Here is a 20,133-nt window from a genome sequence, read left to right as displayed (position 1 = left end):
AGGGGACAAGTGGACCCAAACCATGCCAGCAAAATGCCCCCCAAAGCATAACAGAGCCACAGGATGAGCCAGTTTTTCCTTTGTCACCCATCTGTATATGTAAAGCCCCTTGTAAAATTGCTACGTATTATATTATATTAATAAAACATTATAATAAAAAAACATTAAAATAAAATGATAAAATACAAGGAAAGATAATAAAGTAGTATGTATGTGTGTACTTGTATGTGTAAACATGTGTAAACATACTTGGCCAGTAAAGATAAAGATGATTCTAAAGATGAATGTGATGATGATGATTATTATTATTGCTGTTGGGTTCTCAAACTTTTTCACATCAAAGTCCCCTAAACTGAGACAAATTAGACCACGGACCCCCATCTGATAAGATTTTTGCTTTAGATGTTTTATTACAGAAAGTGTATGAAACCCATGATCAAAATAGTCATACATTCTGTCAATGTGTTACTTATGGATGGAATTATGGTGAAAGTAAAGGATTCCCCTTTTTGCCGGGGACCCCCTAGAACCTACTCCCTAGAACCTACTCAAGGACTCCTGGGGGTCCCTGGACCCCACTTTGAGAACCACTACTTTAGAGGACTTAATTGCAGATTGTAAAATTGTATCAATGTATCAATCAAATGTATGGAATTAAACATAAAATAGCATGGTAAAAGACAGTAACATCCCTTTTAAGAGCTCAGAATAACAGTTATTTCTTCACATTACTCATGTTGCTCATCAGCTGATTCGAGCTTCCGTAGCTGAGCAGCACGTGACCAGGAAACAGGAAGTGTTGTGTTAAACAGAAACAGGGCCGAGTCTGCCTTGTTTTTCTCTTCAGTTAGAAGACACCCACAAACAACATTTCACGCTGTTATAAGACACAGCGCTGAGAGAAGAGACGGACAGCTTTCAGTTGTTCATGATTAAACGATGAAGATGGTTTCAAATCGCTCCTGTTTGTCGAGCTTATTGATCTGCGTCACTTTGTGGAGCCACCTGAGCAGCGGGGTGTTTGCTAAATCATACCGGAGACCAAACATTGTTTTGATTCTCACCGACGACTTGGACATCGCTATCGGGGGTCTGGTCAGTGCATTTACTAAATATTTTTCTGCTTATTTGCAAATGTTTGACTTTTTATTAGCTTATCTGAGAGTCATGAATGAGTCATTGTGTTTACACAACAGTTGTAGTCATGTTCTAGATGTGTGTGATTAATTGGTTAAAACTTGACATTTAGTCCAGTCTGAATAACAAACAAATCAATCAAAAAATAAATCAAATCATAACAAATCTTTTAAACAGCCTTCTTATTGTTTGAAGAAGAGATTGTCTCAGTGTTTGATTTTATTAATAATGTTTTTTAATCTGCATTTTTAGACTTGTGGATGTGGTATTTTGCCAATATTATAATTACATTAATCACATACATTTAATTTGCTTGTTATTACCAAAATTGTTGAAACTAAACAGTACTCTTTCCAAACATTTTAAACACCTGAGACTATGTTATAATAATAATAATCAGCTTTATTTATACAGCACTTTTTAAAACAAAGTTACAAAGTGCTTTACATGATTAAAACATTTAAGTACTACAATTAGGGATTAAAATAAAACATTATAAAATACCCCTAGTATTGAACTTTAAAAACTCTTATCAGTAATGAATCTCCTAATGTTTCTTTTATGGTGTTTTGTGTTAGCTAGCTAGTTAGCTTAGTCATTGGTGTACATTTACTAAAGTACTGTACTGAAGGACAGTTTTGAGGTACTTGTACTTTGCTTGAGTATTTCCATTTGATGCTACTTTATACTTCCACTCCACTACATTTCAGAAGGAAATATTGTACTTTCTACTCCACTACATTTATTTAACAGCTTTAGTTGCTTTTGACACAATGGATAATTTAACAAGCTTTTAAAATACAACACATTGTTAAAGATGAAACCAGTGGTTTCCAACCTTTTTGTCAGCAGTGTGTAGTCGGGGTCACATTTCACATGTCTATGAGTTGTTAACAGCTCCACCAAATAGTGATTTTTCCCTCTAAACTCACATGCTTTCATTTCAATCAATGTTCAAATGATCCAATATTTCAGCAAAAATCAAAGATTAGAGGAAAAGTCTAAAAACTGAAAACAGATTTGTGTATCAGAACTTTGGAGGGGCCCGACCCCTAGGTTGGGAACCACGGGGCTAAACTAGCTAACTGTATATAAAGTAGTTGAAACTAGCAGGACTTTTACTTGTAACAGAGTATTTTTACATTGTTGTATTGGTACTTTTACTTAAGTAAAAGATCTGAGTACTTCTTCCACTGCTGCTGATTAAGCTGACTACTCACATTCCTGGTTGGATGCATCATTTCGGCATCTCACAGAGTCAGCAGCCTTATCATTTGTTGTAACCTGCTCCCACAGTTTTCACCAAACTCCCTCCCTCCTTCACTAGAAAACAAGTGTCTGAATTTCATTGTAAAATGTGGCAATTTAAGAGAAAAATATGTGATGCAAATAACAATCAGATAGCTGGTAGTGGGTGAAACTATCATCACTCTAAAATGATTTGACAGGTCTTTTCATACATGGACTAATACTAGACATCAGCTCCAATCTACTCTCAGTTACACTGAGTTAAGTTTGACCATCTTCATTGATATAAATAGGGTGGACAAAATATAACAAACACATCTCAGTCAGTTTTACAGTTCAGTAGCACCACAAACAGTAGCCTCCAAAAATCACCATGAATATTACTCAACACCTCTGTGAAACAATTTAAATATAACCTTCTTGAAGACAGGAGTTATTGCAGGTCTGTTATATGACACTGCATTATTTCTAGCTAGCAAACTGGCAGCTGACTGATAATGTTCTCTCATGCAACAGTGAGGGAAAGAAGACTTAATGATAGACTGAGAAACACTAACTACAGATTTATATATTTTGCTCAAACTCTTTAATAAAATATATGTACATTCCCTCCTTGTTTTAGTCATTTTTTTAAGCAAAAAATCCAAATTTTCAGTGGTTGCAGCTTCTCAAAATGTGAATTAGAAGCTTTTCTGTGACTGTTGATCAGACTAAACAAGATGTTTGAAGACGTCGCTTTGAGCTATAAGAAATTATAACAGGAAGTTTTCTCTATTTTGAGACATTTTATTGACAAAATGATTAATCAAGAAAATGATGAAAATTATCATTAGTTGCAGCCCCTTTTACCTCAAATTCACATGGTCACTGATTTTGTTTTTAAACATTGATATTTACAAAAAACATCTTTAGAGATTCAGACACATTTTTATTGAAATATAGCTTTTTATCATAAGACCCTACCATTCATAGAAGATGTTAATGGGTGGGTTCATGCTACCAAAAAATAGTTCTTACTTACCTCATGTGGTATCTCACTGTGCTAATGATTTCAGTTTTATTTATTCAGGTTTTGAGTCTGTCTTTGAGATTTCTGTTTCCACCCAAATAAAATGGAGGTGAATAGAATTAAATTTTCAGTGCTGACAGGATTGAAAATAGACTAATAGTCTTTTCACAAACAGTGTCTCAGTTACTCTGGATAATCCCCAGATTTCACTGCTTTCTACCAGAGAAATAATTGTAATGAGATCAATAAATAACTGAATGAATGTTTGTTGAGTGTTAAGATATAAAATGTTCACATCTGTTCCTTTCAGAATCCACTAAACAAGACCAAAAAACTCATAGGTGATGCAGGGATATCATTCACAAACGCAGTAAGTATCATCGGCTTTATCATCGTCCCTTCTCACTGTTATCAATCTATCACAATAATCTCATCAGGGATCATTTAGTGGCTGAAAATAGAAAACATGGATGGATGTAGTCAAGTGACGGAGCCACTTTTCTGCATCTCATCCTTTTTAATGACTTCCTCTCTCCTCGTCCAGTTTGTTGCCAGCCCGCTGTGCTGCCCCAGTCGAGCCAGCATCCTGACTGGGAAATATCCCCACAACCACCACGTCATCAACAACACCTTAGAAGGAAACTGCAGCAGCAAAGCCTGGCAGAAGAGCGAGGAGGCTCACACCTTCCCCGCTTTGTTAAGGACCAGCGGCTATCAGACCTTCTTCGCTGGGAAATACCTCAACCAGGTGAGGAACGCTGTGTGGGAAATTCTTTAAATGATCAGAGTAGGTTGGTAACGAAAGAATGGATAAACATAATAAGGATCAAGGTCTTCATTTGGCTTCAGAACAACTTAATTGATCAGCAGAAAAGTAATTACCAACTACTTTGGTAGTCGATTAATCATTTTGAGTCATTTTTTTAAGACAAAAATGTCTAAATTTTCTGATTCCAGCTTCTCAAATGAGAATATTTTCTGGTTTCTTTAGTCCTCTATGAGATTAAACTGAAAGATATTTGAAAGATAATAACTTTTCATTCGTCAAATAGGAAAAACTGCAGTTATCTGAAAGATGATGCAAGTTTAAAATTATTCTCTTAAGGCAGGAACCAGCAGTTACATTGGACACCATTATAGGCACGGTGAAAACAAAGCCTGATATGTTTTCAATATATTTATTTCTTTTTAATTCATTCAAGAATAAATCACTACCCTAAAACTGGTGTATCTGAGGGCAGATCTCATAATTCCCATCATTAAGTAAGGGCTCCAAGAGTGACAGAAGCTTTTGTTAATACTAATTTAGCAAAATACGACTCATAAAGAAGAACATATCTTCTGTGATACAATACAAGACCAGAAATGTAATTGATAACTCATCCACTTGGCCAAAATACTGTTATTGACACAAATCTGCTCTGGTCAGATGGGCCACATTATGATTTCTACCTTTTGTTATGAGTCTTGTAAGTTTATAAGATGTTATGAGGTCAATTTTATTGGGGTTTACTGTACATGAGCCTCATGTTTACATTATTATCTACTGTAGATTTATGAAGAGTCATGTAGAAGACTTGATGTCAACTATAAAAGGGAAACTTCAGCTTTTGTTAGAGGGATTTTGCCTGCAGGCTGCTATTTGCCAAGTGCTGCATTAAGGTTCCTAGTTCTGTTTACATCTGATAATTGCAACTCAAAGCAGTTTGACTTCCTGTTGTTGTTATCAGTGTTTATCAGAAGCATCATTAGGATGTTGTCTATGAATGTAGGAAATGATGAAGGAGCAGTGATTGCTCTGATCTGCACCACAACCGTTATAGAGAAGAAATTGTTGTTTAACTAATTACGTTAAAAAAAAAGAAACCCAGCATGACAAGAGAGACGTTCTGTTCACCGCAGTCCAGTCTGATCTAGATTCTGACTTTCGGTCATTTCAGGTGTTTGTTAATAGTGAAAACAGTCATAAGATCTGTTGTCATGCGATTCGTTGTCGTGATAAGTTGCGTTACTCTTTTGATTAACAGATGGTCAAATAGGGAACCAGGTCGTCTGTGTCGTCTGTTTGTTGGTCTGTTTAAAGGCTAATTTCACCCAAATGACCAAAAAAAAAAAGACTCTTAATTCTGTTTTTCCACTCTCTCAGACTGAAATATCTCAAGTATCTCAACTCTGTAGATACATTCACACCCTCCTACAGGATGAATTGTAATAATTTTGGATGATCCACCTGACCTTTCATCTAGCGCCATCATCAGGATAAAATGTTAATTTGTCCAACGCTGCCTCAGTTGTACTTTGTGTTCAGTGTAATTAGTAAAATGTTGATTGGGAGCATGTTAGCATGCTGACGTTAGCATTTAGCTCCGAGCATCGCTGTGGTTAAGTTAGTCAAACCTCACAGAGGTGAAAGAGAGGGCTGCAGAGCTAAAGTCAGTCTGAAAGTATTTAATATTGGTGAGCAAACCCTTTAAAATAAACTCTCTGATCTGGAATAGAGCTGCAACCAATGATTATTTTAATTATCGGTTAATCTGTTGATTAATTTCTTGATTAATCAATTAGTTTTTTCATTGATAAAATGTCAGAAAATGGTGAAAAATGTCGATCACTGTTTTCTCAAAGCCCAAAACACAACCTGAAATGTCTTTTTTTGTCCCGACCAACAGTCCAAAACCCAAATATATTCAGTTTACTGTCATTGAGGATCAAAGAAACCAGAAAATATTCACATTTAAGAAGCTGAAACAAAAGAATTTTAGTATTTTTTCCTAAAAATGATTCAAAATGACTAATCGTTGCAGCTCTAATCTTGAATATCAGGAAACATATAGTACTGTGTACAACTTTCTAACTTTGATTTATGTTGTTTTTATGTTTTTTTTCTACTTACTTATATCTTGTTTCCTACTTGTGCTGCTAAATTTCCAAACCTGTGAATCATAAAACTTATTTTATCTTTCTGTGTGTATATCTCATTAAATAACTTTTGCATTTGACTGTTTTTGTGTTCCAGTACGGACACGCGGAGGCTGGCGGAGTGGAGCACGTTCCTCCAGGCTGGAACTACTGGGTCGCACTGGTAAGACTGAAACTTTATATTTTTAACCTCTGAGTCACAAAGTTGCTCCAGTCAGACGCTACGGGCCGGTTTAACAGCTTAATCTGTCAATCAGGCTTTAGCTGTCAGACTAGTTCTGTCACTGAAAACCTTGAAATGTCAGATCAAGATAAAAGGACAAAGACACCAAGCTGGACGTTAATGTTGTTTACAGGCAGCAGACAATAAACACCAGACGTTTCTCCTACATACTGTGAAGGTCTTTAATGTAGAATTTATCTGCACTGATGATCTCTGGAAGACAATTAACCTCTCTGGTAATGGTCTAAATGTTGTGTCAGAGGCTTTCAAAAGATAAAATATCAAGTTTAGGGGAAAAACATGATCATTTTTGGTATTAAAACTATCCAATCATATAGAAAACTATTCAAATATCACAGAATTTTAACAAAAATTGCCTGTATGAGCCATTTTCTGCATATTATCCGTATTTTTATTGTATATAAATGTGTGTTGATGAGGTTTTAGCTCTCTAACAATCTCCATAGGAAGTTAATTTCTCATGACGGTGCTTCAGGGTGACGATATGAGCTCAATCTCTGTGAAGTTGACGTGATCATGTGACTGGAAGCTCTCCGCAGAAGGAGCCTGACTCCTAAATCATCTGAAAATTAGATTTTTTTTTTTGAGGGGGGAAACTTACAGTCAGTCAGTCAGTTGAGCTGGTGTTACAGGAGTCGTTACACAGAGGTCACCTCCAGGATACGGCTGCAGCAGCAGCAAACTGGTTTATCTTCGCCGTTGCTTGCTGAGCAAACACAGATGTCAAAACTGGTCTCATGACCTGACGGCTTATCACAACACAGAGGACGACTCATGCTAGTTTATGTGGTTTCTAGAGAGTCGATGTGTTGGATGAGACTTTCGCTTATTGAGCCATACGTGTCTCCGTCTCTGCAGGCGACTTCTCACCTGTTTTTGTCGGCTTTGCTGCTTCTGAGGGAGCGGACGCCGTGTCTAACAGCTGCCACGATGCATAGAGAGTGTAGATATGAAAGCTTATCTTGGATCATGCGTAGGATCATGAGACCGTGACATTGTTTGATCTGCATTTGCTTACAGAAGCTAATTGAATCAAAGGGACTATAAGAGGAGCGATGCAGACCGCTGAGCTTGTTTTTGTGTGGAAAAGCAGAATATAATTAGAAAAAAACATCATGTCTAAGTGATTGAAAACATGACTGAAACTGTTTTTATGCAACAAAAGAAAATGCAGTGGGCTTCATATCACTGCTGGAGCCCAGATTTGCATCATTGTCGCTAAAGAGGACAGTCTTTAAATGTTGATCACTGTAGGATCTCTGGTTTTGCGAATCTATTTATTTTTTTTTTTCACTAGTGCTGTTTAATCCAGGACTTTAAGATGTGTTTCAGCCACTTTTTAAGGCAGAAATTAAGTGTTATAAATAAGGTCCAGTCCTGGTTTAATTTAGAGTTGAAACAGTTAGTCTAATCATTAGTTAAATCATCAGAAAGTCATTTTTTTCATGCAAAAATGCAAAAAAATCACTGGTTTCAGCTTCTTAAAGGTGTTTATGTGCAAGTTGCTTGGACTAACCAGACAGTTTGAATACTATATGTCAAATTCTGATGTTTTTCACTCTTCACTGACTTGAACTGCGGATTTTAATGAGTATAGATCCTATAGGTTTAACTTATACTGATAACAAAATCAAATAAAAGTCCATTTATGTGGTTTATATGCTTTATTAGAGCACCGTAGTCCGCAGTATTTCATGTAGCACAGTAACAGTTGATATTAAATGCGAGTGATTTGGGATCCTGTTTAAATAAAAGCCGTTGTCGTGTTTTGTTGTGTTGTCGTGCTCATGAATGAACGATATTTCACGGCAGTCTTGTGTTTTTCTTCCAGGAAAAGAACTCCAAATACTACAACTACACTCTGTCAGTGAACGGGAAGGCTCAGAAACATGGAGCGGACTACAGCAAAGATTACCTGACAGACGTGCTGGTGAGACGTTATTAATGTTTACGTTCTTGTGGCAACGACTCATTTATCACATTATTAATTCCCACAGCATGTCATGAAGACAACAAGGTACTGATTGAAAAAAACAACATAATTGTCAGGAAAAGTCTGCTTGATACTTAAGATGTTGGCTTATAGTTTACTGTGAACTTGTTTTTTTGCCATTTAAATCTTTATTGACAACATTACACAGTGACAATAAAAAAATAAAACAAACACACACATATAAGCAAAAAAAAGCTGAAGTTCATTCACATTTTTCCATCATTCCTGTAGATGAGTTTATTTGAAGCTCCATGAGGCCCATTATTCTTATTTTTCTTCTAGTTGTGCTTCTTGTAATCTAAAGATATGTGTCCGTTTTTCCTCTTTAAGACGGTTTTCTTCAACGATTGCCAGCCAATGATCTTTTGTCTGATGCTGTCTCCTTCCCTCAGTTAATTGTACTTGCTATTAATAGTATTTTTTAAGTATCTGTCACTTCCCATTACACTCTTTTCAGAGAAATTACAGAGATACAGAACCATAAAACTCATAGAGACTTTATCGCCAGACCAATTACAACATGACTTTGCAGATTCATCTGGTTCCCACGATAAAGACTTTACACTTTACCATTTCCTAAAACAGTTATTCTCTGATATTTCTACATCGAATAATCCACTTTCTCTCCAACATATCTGACGTCTGTGTACCTTCAGTGTTGTATCCTCCAAAAGTGTTGCTGATCATTATCCAAAATCTCAATATTAAGCTGTTTCTCTTTTATCTACTTAGTTAAATGCTTATAATTGATGTTGTGAACTTTTTAAATCCACTGAAAGTCAGAACACACATTTGAAAACAGTGATATCAACCAGTAGAACAGCTTTTTATTAAGCTTAGTAACTTTCCCCTAATAGACATGATTTACTGTATGTATCACAATCTCTCTCCCTCTCTCTCTCTCTCAGGCCAACATGTCTCTAGACTTCCTCCAGTATAAATCCAACTACCAGCCGTTCTTTATGATGGTTTCCACGCCGGCGCCACACTCCCCCTGGACGGCAGCTCCTCAGTACCAGGACGAGTTCAACAACACCAAGGCGCCCAGAGATCCCAACTTCAACGTCCACGGAAAGGTAGGACGTCTCTTCACTCAGGGATTTTTCATATAATCTTTCATATAATATCCAATGTCAAGATACAGAGAAGTGATTTATGTCTCGTCTATATTTCTGTATTTTCTTTCTCTCTTCAGGACAAACACTGGTTGATCAGACAGGCTAAAACACCCATGACCAACTCGTCTGTTCAGTTTCTAGATGACGCTTTCAAGAAGCGGTCAGTCTGTCCTCCTCCTCACCTTCCTCTTCCTCTTTCAAAGAATATCTCTCTCAACTCCTTTGCATTAGATCATTCTCTCCCTGCATCTTCCTTCCCTTCCTCCTACTCTTCCTCCTTTTCATCTTACTAAAGGCTTTTTTTTCGGCCAAATGTTTTACGTTTTTTTTTTTTTTAAGTTTCCATATTTATATTTGTGACACCTTAAAGCATTTTTGCTGAATTAATAATCTTCTTTGCCAGCAAACAAGGTAGTTACTCTAATATTTATTATGCCTTTTTATGGCACATGCTAAACATGTTTATATATTTAATTCTGAAGCCGATTGATGAGTCTGTGGTTTCACTGCAGGTTTCTTGTCATTCATTGTGACCTGCAGGTGGAGAACTCTGCTGTCAGTGGACGACCTGGTGGAGAAAATAGTGAAGAGGTTGGAGGTCAGAGGTGAACTGGACACGACCTACATCTTCTTTACCTCTGATAACGGGTACCACACAGGTATGTACCTGCAAACATGTGTTTGTGTCAATAAGGAGATTGTATTTTTGCTCCTGGTTGTCTTTAAGAACACATGATATTGATATTTTTAAAGGATTTCTGAATCACTGAGGCTGATTAACAGATTAAGACATTCGTTTTCTTTTATTACAATAATTAATTTAGATGATTTTGCAGCCTGTGTGGAGGTTTGAGTAGTGTTGAACTTCTCCCTCGACTGTCTTTCAGGTCAGTTCTCTCTTCCTCTGGATAAGAGGCAGCTCTATGAGTTTGACATCAGAGTTCCTCTCATGGTCAGAGGACCAAACATCAAACCCAACCAGACCAGCCAGGTACAAACACATCACACACCTTTATCAGGTTATTTAGCTGTCAGTGTCGTCCTCATCTGATGTCATTTGTACAATGTAGTTATATGTCAGTAAAATTAAGTAAAAAAGCACTTTTCAATAAACAATTTACCAATAAAATTCAACTGAGAAGAGCTACAACAACCAGAAATTTACCCAATCAATCAGTCCACAGTCCAGTCTATAGTGATCATGATGTGTTAATTAGTACAAACAGTTTATAAGTGTGACAGCAATAAATAAAATACTATGAACTGATGTATTAATAAATGTTTATTACATGTATTGTTGGATCATAACCAAAACCTCAAAACAACTGGCTTTATTTTCAATGGGTATTATTGCTTCTATTTTCCATTATGGATGGTAATAATAATAATAATAATAATAATGATAATAATAACAATAACTTCATTTGTATAGCACCTTTCATATAAAAAATGCAGCTCAAAGTACTTTACAATAAAAGAAATTAGATGCACCAAATGCTTCACATCAAAAAAGACATAAAATGAACAAACATGTACATAAGACGGAAAATAAAACCCACTTGATATTATTAATAAACACAAAGTGTAAATACAACACATAGCATGTGCTCTTCATTGGTTTTAATTTGAGACTTAACAAGTGAAAACTCAGACAGTATTTCGTCATGTGAACGCAATCTGTAAAACGACGCCTCGGTCTCTGAAGACATAACAGAACCTCCCGTTTCCCAACGGACACGGACTCACCACTGGTCTCCAGTCTCCAGCTGCACTGAAACCAGGAACGTTTAGGACCTTTACAATATGACTGGCTTTTTTTAATTTTAGATGAAGCTGAAACAAATAACATTAAGAAATTTACTGAATTGGCCACATCAGATACTAAAAATGACTCAAATCTGAACACACAGACAAGATCCACATATTTTTAGATTAAGATACACATCCAGAATATATCGTAGTCTCTGATGTGCATCACGAATGGACATGAATCCACTCAGAAATCCAGAAAAAAGACTTTTTTTACATTTTCTTAGCCATCAAAGTCCTCCAGTGATAGTTATCTGAACATTCATGGGTACATTACAGGTTTTAGCCCACAGCTAACTCACTGTATCCATGGCAACGTTATACTTCCTGCTTACATCCCCTAAAGCATAATCGGATCTGTAGCTCCAAAGCAGAGAAGATGATTATCTCCCAAATTGAAGTTTTTTTTCATGTTGCACTATTAATATTTTATAACATTAATGCTCAGAATTGTTGACACTGAAACTCAACTCCATCTATTCATATACAGACAGTGTTGAAAACCAGCGGACATGCAGACAAAAACTCACTTATCTGCCTGAAATTGGCCTTGACGGGGGCGACAGTAGATGGGTTTGTGTGCAGTTGTCTCAATCTAACCGAATACATTTCATTATGTTGTCAGATGCTGGTGGCGAACGTCGACCTCGGCCCGACCATCCTGGACATCGCCGGGTACGACGTCAACAAGACACAGATGGACGGCATGTCCTTCCTGCCCGTTATGGTGAGACTGATTGCTAAGCTAATGTTTTTTTTTCCTCTTTTTCAGTATCTGACTAACAGAAAGTTAATTTCCTTAATTTATTGCCTTTTACAAGGACAGAAAGACGTAGTCTCGACTTAATTCATTGTGGTCTGTCAAAGTTTTATATTAATATGAGTTTATCTGAGACAGAATTCATGTCCAGTAGTCTGTAAAAAAAAGTTACTGACACTTATCTCCTCCAGAAAGACATAAAAATGAAAACTTCATACAGATGATTTGAACATTTTCCAACTGATAAAACCTTAAAACTCACCAGGAAACTTGACAAATTTCTCCTTAAGTATTCACCACTATCAGTTTCTGAATAGATACACTAGGAAATAGGTCGTACAGTTGCTGAATCACGCTTCGTTTGATGTAATGCCTGCGTTAAATAGTCAGTAAGTCATGTTATTATATGTACTCTACTCACAGTTTTACTGTTTTCCTTCAAAAAACACACATTTTTTTAAAAGGAGATGATTGTTCAAACTGATTTTCACCCACATTTTTTGTATCGCTGCTTTTTAAATATTGAAAATAAGCACACATACATTTCCAGATTATCCATGATTTTTTAATTTATTAAATAAAGAACATTTTAATCTGTTTTATTAAAAAAAAAGGGAAAAAATGAACCCTACATGTGTGTATTCTCAGAAGACTCTGTCCAACCTTGAATCACATAACCAAAGCTGAACTCATAGTGGTGAAGTCGATGAAATGATGAACGAAGTGATGATGATTATGCACAAATCACATTTTGAGCACTTGTGTGTGTTTGTGTGTGTTTGTCACCAGGAGGGTAAAATGAACAGCAGCAGCTGGAGAACAGACATCCTGGTGGAGTATGAAGGAGAAGGAAGCAACGTGTCCGACCCCGCCTGCCCTCTGCTGGGACCCGGAGTGTCGGTGAGAAGGGAGGCGGAAGATGAAACTTTTCTTTGATGCAGGAAATAAATACTCAGTGGTGAAACAAAAAAGGCCTTTTTGAACACACAGATTTCAGGGATAATGTGTGTGAGCCAGTAGAAAGCAGACATTTTCTAGAAAAACAAAAAGTTATATCTGTCTCTTCCTCTCTCTTTGCTCTTCTTCTTCAGGAGTGTTTCCCAGATTGTGTGTGTGAGGACTCGTACAACAACACCTACGCCTGTGTGCGCACAGTCGCCCCCTCTGCCAACCTGCAGTACTGCGAGTTTGACGATAACGAGGTATAGAAACTTTTATTTTAATTGCTTCTATTACTGTTCAGCAAATTATTGTGACTAAAAGGTTAGAAATGAAGGCACCTCACATGACAAAAAAAGGGTTTCATTGTGTATTTAAGTAATTATGTAACTTAAACCTCTATTAACTGATTTTTTTTGGTCACTTGTTGACAGCAGCTCTGATGCCATATCGACGCCTTTTGAGTTGCACTTGTTAGCAAAACAGTTGCTTATTTCTACATCCAGCAGTTACGGAGCAACATTATCATTCATTTAGTGTTGTGTTTTTGTCCACCTGGTGAATCTAAGTCCAATATTCACTCTCTTTTAGCTCTGTTTTTGGTCTCCACCAACTCCTAAGGGAAATATCTGGCTATTTACCTGCTAAATGCTCCACTATGTTCACCAGCTAGTCTACAGCTAACTGTGTCTGGTTGTTGTTTTGGTGCTGAGCAGGTAGTGTTCAGTGGCTTTTTAGAGCTTTTTCTCTGAAAACAGCTGCCTGCTGCGGCCCAAAACCATGCTATGAGAGCACTGAGAGTGAGAGTGAACCAGTAAAATTGCAGCCAGACAGCTAAACAATGAGCTGAAACTCACACAACACATTACACACATTTGATACCTTGTGATTGTAAAAAAAAAAAAATCAATTACAGCTGCTTTAAATCCACTAAAAGCAGGTTCTGACAGATGACACATCGACAGACAGCAGTGCAGTTTGACAGCAGACTGTATGTTTGTCCCCTGCAGGTGTTTGTAGAAGTCTACAACGTGACAGCAGACCCCTTCCAGCTCACAAACATCGCAAAGACCATCGACCAGGAAGTCCTGGAGAAGATGAACCATCGGCTGATGATGCTACAGTCCTGTGCCGGACAGTCGTGTCGGACACCCGGCGTGTACGACCCGAGGTCTGTTACGGTGCTGCTTTTTAATATCTGAGTCACTGTTACGGATTATTGTTCTGACACATTTTCACTGAAAAATACCAGATTAAGCAGCCAAATTTAATTTCCCCACAGATCTGAAATTAGCTGTTTTTCTCCAATAAATGTGATAAAAAAAACACATTAAAATAGGTTTAATTACAGAGTTCCAGCATGGTGAGATGTATTGTTTAAAATCCAATTTACAATCACATTATTATTATGTTGTATAGTAAAATATTTTATTCAGAATAAACACTTCTAAATTGCCAGCTGAAATTCTGTAAATTCCAAATTATTACCAAATTATTTCAGAGAAGTTTTAAAATTTGGCACTAATTATAATATAAATAAATAGAAATGTCTTTGAAAGAAAAGATCAATTTCAATCCAAGTACATGTTTATTAATTATTAATTTATAAGTGGAAACTTAATCCTCCATTTATATTGAATTTTACGCGACTGTACGCAAATTCCACTTTTTTTTACTTGCTGTGCAAAGACTAAAAGTCTTTCTTGGTGACTTTAGAAAATAATTATATTAATTAATTGTACCAATAGAAAACAGTCTCTATTATCTAGTTACTATTACCAAATTACATACTGCAAATTACTCACAAATTACGGACCCGTAAAATTTTTACTGTATTTTTAGGCATAAATTTATGTTAAACCTGCTTTGAAAAACAAACCATTTGTTGACTTCAGTCTCTCCATTACAAACATTAACGATCTGTCCTGTTTTTCTCAGGTATAAATTCGACCCTCGACAGATGTTTACCAGCCACAGCTGGCGGCTCAGCAGACTCAGACAAACGATGAAATAAGAAGAACAGAAGATGACGAGGAGAGGACGGAGGAAAGAAGGGCTGTATTGTATTTTGTATTCAGCCTTTCCTGCTGTTGTTGCCTTGTTTTCGGGCCTCCTGAGCCAGTCTCTGTTGTAGATGGATGGAGAAGGGATCGTAGGCATCGTATTTTTTGGGGAAAATAGGTGGGTTGCCATTGAGACGGGAGGCCTCTCTGGGTGCAGCACCCACCTTTTAAACCTTCCAGTCTTGGCTGCTGTTTAGTGATTTTTGTCAGTGGCTGTGCAGGGATGCCAAATTATCGTTAAGGACGGATTTACACTAGTAAGTCATTAATTTTAATTGTGCATTGAATGTCTGCTCGGTCAGTCGTGATATCCGCTTAAAATCCTGGAAAAATGTGACAAAAGATTGGCCCCCAATGCATATAAATTAATGCCTGTTTCTCTGTGGAGAATATCATATCAACGATCCAAACATTTACTTCTCTAAATACACAGTGCCTGATTCGTCTTTGGTGCATTCGGATCGTCCTCAAACATCTGTCGGAAAATTGGAAATTTTCAATACTGGAAGTAAACACATTAACTTAAACAGTAGGGCTCATTTATTGATAAACAATTTCTGCTATTAAACTAATTGAGCGTATAAAATAACAAACATAATGACAAGACCGTCACTTGTTCCCAAATCCCAAAGTGTCGCTTTCAGTTTAAGGCTGCAACTAACGATTAATTTCATTATCGATGAATCTTTTGATTATTGTCTCCATTAGTTGACGGATTATTTGATCTATAAAATGTCTGAAACTGGAGAAAAAAATCTTGATTACTGTTTTCTCAAAGCCTAAGATGTAAACTAATCCAAAAATATTCAGTTTACTCTCACAGAGAAATAAAGAAACCAGAAAATATTCACATTTAAGAAGCTGGAAACAGAGAATTTTGGCGTTTTAATTCTTAAAAATGACTCAAAACTATTAATGAATTACCAAAATAGTTGGTTATTAATTTTCTGTTTACTAATAGATAGATAGATATAGAAACCATTAGATTAATCGTTGCAGCTCTAGTTAAATTTTTATTTTTAAAGTTAAAAAAATCCAAAGTTTATAAATTTAATTAAACTACTACTATATAAATCTAATTGGTAATGACTGTTTTAGCCTTAACAGACAACTGGTTAATATAACTTCCATTTGTCTGTGATAATGTCAACAACATCAAAGTGGTAACTTGTCAAACTTAACAGAACAATGAGGACCAACCAACTGCAGCAAAGAAAAATCCTCTGATAGGAAACACAAGAAGAAGAACTGCAGACAGCTGATAGACAGACAGTCCAACAGACAGACGTTACAATGATCTCACAGGAAATTAGTGCCTAATAATCTCCAAACTATACAAAATCTTGTACTGGAGTTACACACAGTTAGAGAAACCATCCTGCAGTGTGACGGTGGCTTCAGAGGAAACGCTGACAAACTTTATGAGGATTTGGACGCAAGTTTTCAGGATATTTTGATCACAAATCAGACAGATTGACCTGTTGACCTAAACATAAATGGCAGTTAACCACCTTTATTTGCCAACAAGGGTGCAAAATTAACTTTTTTATCCATCAGCCAAACATCTAGTGAATGTTGGGTTTTTTTTTCTGGTGAATGAAGTAAATCTACCAAACACTTGTGTATTTTACAGGTGACTTGTGCTAATTTTGTTGTCACCTGATTTAAAAACAGGAAATGAGTTGTGAGGGTCGCGAGAGGCAGCAGGTCGTCCATGAAAACCTCCATCCAAGTTTAATTTATCTGATTAATCGGCTCGTTACTGCAGACGCTCAAACATCTGTGTCTCCAGCGTCAGACGTACATAAACATCATTTCAATGATTTATCCGACTGTGAGCAAGTGTTAAAGCACCTTTTTCATTCATGAAATTCAAACTGATATTACTTTTTTTTAGTCGTCTTATTGATTCCCTTTGAATTTTATCAGTGATGATGTCACAGTTTAATGGACAGCTGCATAATTTCACTGATCATTTCATAATTTATTATTTTATGAATATTTCAACTTTAGAGTGTTTCCACTATCATCTTTTTTTGTTTTTCATTGAGCCAAAGTTTTAACACTTTAGTGATTCAGGACAGAGTTGGACTGTCTGGTGAGAAAGCAGGAAGTGATTCTGCCAAAATAAGAGAAGTAATTTTTCCCTGTTTTATTTTATTTTATTTTATTTTTTTAATTTGAAATTAATTTTCTTGATCAGAATTCTCATGTGCGGCTTGTTTTGAAAAAATGTTTGATGTGAGAATCTTTCAAGGTAAATTAAAATACTCAATTTTAAATCAGTGAACATTAAAAAAGGAAAATAACCGACAGTATTTTATATATTTTGCAACATGCAACCCTTTCACTCCAGTTTTAAGGGACTTTTTTTTAAAACTTTGGATCATCTATACAAAAAAGAAAATTCAAAAAAGTATTTTTCTTTCAATCTTTTGTCAGCCTGCTGATATTTTTATTGTTGCAACAGTGAAATCTGTGTTTCAGTGTCACTTCTGTTGGATTTTTGAATCCAACAACCTTTATGTTACAGGAATAGCTTCAGATTTTTTGGGGGAAAAACACTTATTTGCTTTGTTGTTCAGAGTTAGATGAGAAAATTGATAAAACTCTCATGTTTGTCTGTTATAATATGAAGCTGCAGCCGGTAGACCGTTAGCTTAACGTAGATCCGCCTGCCAGCATCTCTAAAGCCTCTAAAGTCTTATTTATGCAGCTGTAGAGATGCTGCTGGAGGGTTTTTAACCTTTGGAGTTTAGACAGAGCAGACGAGCTGTAGCTTCATATTTAACAGACAGATATGAGATTTATTTCAACTGTTTTCATCTAAAACTAGACATAGAAAGCAAATATCCCAAAATGTTAAACTGCTCTTCTAAAGCTGCTTAGAACTAGAGCTGTGCGATATGATGATATATATCCTGTAACCATAGAAACACCTATCGTTTCATATTATGCTGTATCGTTTATTTTATGTCGCAAATCAAACTCTTTACGGCAATATTTTTCTTCATTTGGACAATATTTTTTGTAATACTTCACGGCATGGATGCAGGCAGGAAATGTGCATGAAAGCGACACAAACAAAGATGGAGGACAGTGAACGAGACACAGAACGGGGTTAATTCTGAGCAGTCTGGATAAAACGAGGAGCTCATAGACAAAAAGAGGCGCAACCTCTGTGTCATGGACGTGGTGTGGCGGTACTGATTCTCCAGACTTCAGCTGATCAGAAAGAAGCCTGAGAGGCAGCTCCCAACAACATAAAAATTGCAAAAAATAATACTTAACTGGAGAAACAACCTCACAAGCTTCCACACAATGGAAAATGTCCACTCAACAACAAATGCCACTTCAATAATAATGAAAAAACGCCTCTTCTATAATGTATAAAGGAGGGTTTTTATGAAATAAAGCCTGCAGGCGTCAGGATATTGTTAGGCAAGGAAAACCTCTTGCACAAAAATCACAAAGATCTGCCCTGATGCGGACTCAAACGGACCTGAACAGACCAGAGTTTCTGGCTGACGATCTCTAACAAACGAGGACCGCAGTGACCTGGGTGTGTAGTTCCTCTCTCTCTCTTAAACCCCAGAAAAAGGGCGTCGTCATCGTCACACCCTGATTGGCCGAGAGGGGAAACACACCCAGCTGCTCTTAATTACTACTCCGGTAATTACAGGTGACCTGAAAAACCCTCCAAACAGCTCAGAGGGATTTCTGACATTCAGCTACACTGATTCGGGAGAATGAGTGACCGCTGCAGCGGTTTTAGGTATGAAAAGTCCGTAATTCTCCGTGTGATCATTTTATATAAACTACTTATTCATTTCATTTACAGAAAATGTGCTATAACATCACCTGTATCGGGTTATGAGATTTCGGTCGTATCGCACAGCCCTACTGTACCTACAGCCGATACTTTATGCTGATATTCAAATTTACTTTTTAAAAATACGATCAAATATTTGCAGATTATTAACATCTGACCAAAGATCTGATGTGGAGACTTTGGTGCAAACTCTTGAGAAGCTAATCGAGTTACATCTGCATGATGTTTATCGTAAACGACTGACTCTCTTCTTTTTTTTGTGTTCATTTTAATTGTGATGTTTTTTTTTTATTATTACTGACAAGCAGGCAGATAAAACCGGCTGTTCCGTGTGAATCAACTACAGCGAACATGTTAATCCGTTCCACCGCTACCGTCTGTCGTCGATTTATTCTCGGATGATGATACTTCTGTGCGTTCATACAGCTCTTTCTTCCTCTGTAGTCAGTTTGTTCTGAGTCACGACTGGACTGAATTCAAAAAGTTTCATGTGAGAACACTGAGATTAAAAAAAAAAAAAAAAAGTCCTGTTGGTCACATAAAAAGAAAAAAACAAAACAAAAACAACAACAGAGACAACAGGACTCAACATGCACCATGTGATTAATTTCTTCCTCTTAACAACAAAAAAAAAATCAATCACTTTGTTCCAATTCACTGATGCACTTTCCAATCTGTCAGAACTGTTTTGTTGTTTTGGCACCCTTAGTTTATTTTCAGAGTTAGTTTTGATGATGATGATGATGATGATGTATTTTTGGCTTGTGTTTTTGTCCAAATAAAAAATATTCTCGAGATATAACAGAGTTCAGTTAACTTTTTGATTTCACAAACTCTAAACAAGCAGGTTCTGTTTCAATTTCTGCTTTAAAAAGCCTTAAAATGTCCTAAAAGTTCTTAAATTGTCTTAAAATTGACACATTTTAAGGTCTTTTTTGTCAGATTTAATGAAACATTTGATAATCTGTGAAACCCAAACCTGCCTTCATACCTTCCTGCTTCATAATTAGCGTTCAAGATGAGACATATTTTATTGTAACATACAGTAACTTTTACTTGTTT

The 20,133-nt window shown here is 36.4% G+C and overlaps 1 protein-coding gene across 1 annotated transcript; it reads left to right on the top strand.

Moving 5' to 3' along the window:
• The first annotated feature begins 785 nt into the window (after window positions 1–785).
• gnsa (glucosamine (N-acetyl)-6-sulfatase a) lies at window positions 786–19,873 on the top strand. Its single transcript, XM_067582416.1, has 14 exons — window positions 786–1,095; window positions 3,705–3,764; window positions 3,939–4,142; window positions 6,411–6,476; window positions 8,389–8,487; window positions 9,459–9,626; window positions 9,746–9,828; window positions 10,209–10,327; window positions 10,556–10,659; window positions 12,103–12,204; window positions 13,027–13,137; window positions 13,329–13,439; window positions 14,187–14,347; window positions 15,115–19,873. The coding sequence occupies exons 1-14, from the start codon at window positions 940–942 to the stop codon at window positions 15,188–15,190; spliced, it is 1,620 nt and encodes a 539-aa protein (XP_067438517.1). The 5' UTR covers window positions 786–939; the 3' UTR covers window positions 15,191–19,873.
• Window positions 19,874–20,133: the final 260 nt, after the last annotated feature.

This window comes from Thunnus thynnus, chromosome 23 (assembly GCF_963924715.1).
Source record: "Thunnus thynnus chromosome 23, fThuThy2.1, whole genome shotgun sequence".
NCBI classification, from domain to species: Eukaryota; Metazoa; Chordata; class Actinopteri; order Scombriformes; family Scombridae; genus Thunnus; species Thunnus thynnus.
Note: the sequence above shows the minus strand (reverse complement) of the source record. Positions and strands in the feature narration are given on the sequence as shown.

Bases quoted from the DNA above. Each gene is read 5' to 3' on its own strand.
- gnsa (XM_067582416.1), top strand. From the start codon at position 940: ATGAAGATGGTTTCAAATCGCTCCTGTTTGTCGAGCTTATTGATCTGC. The intron at 3,765-3,938 runs GTAAGTATCATC...CTCCTCGTCCAG, and splicing joins GGATATCATTCACAAACGCA to TTTGTTGCCAGCCCGCTGTG. The intron at 14,348-15,114 runs GTCTGTTACGGT...TGTTTTTCTCAG, and splicing joins CCCGGCGTGTACGACCCGAG to GTATAAATTCGACCCTCGAC.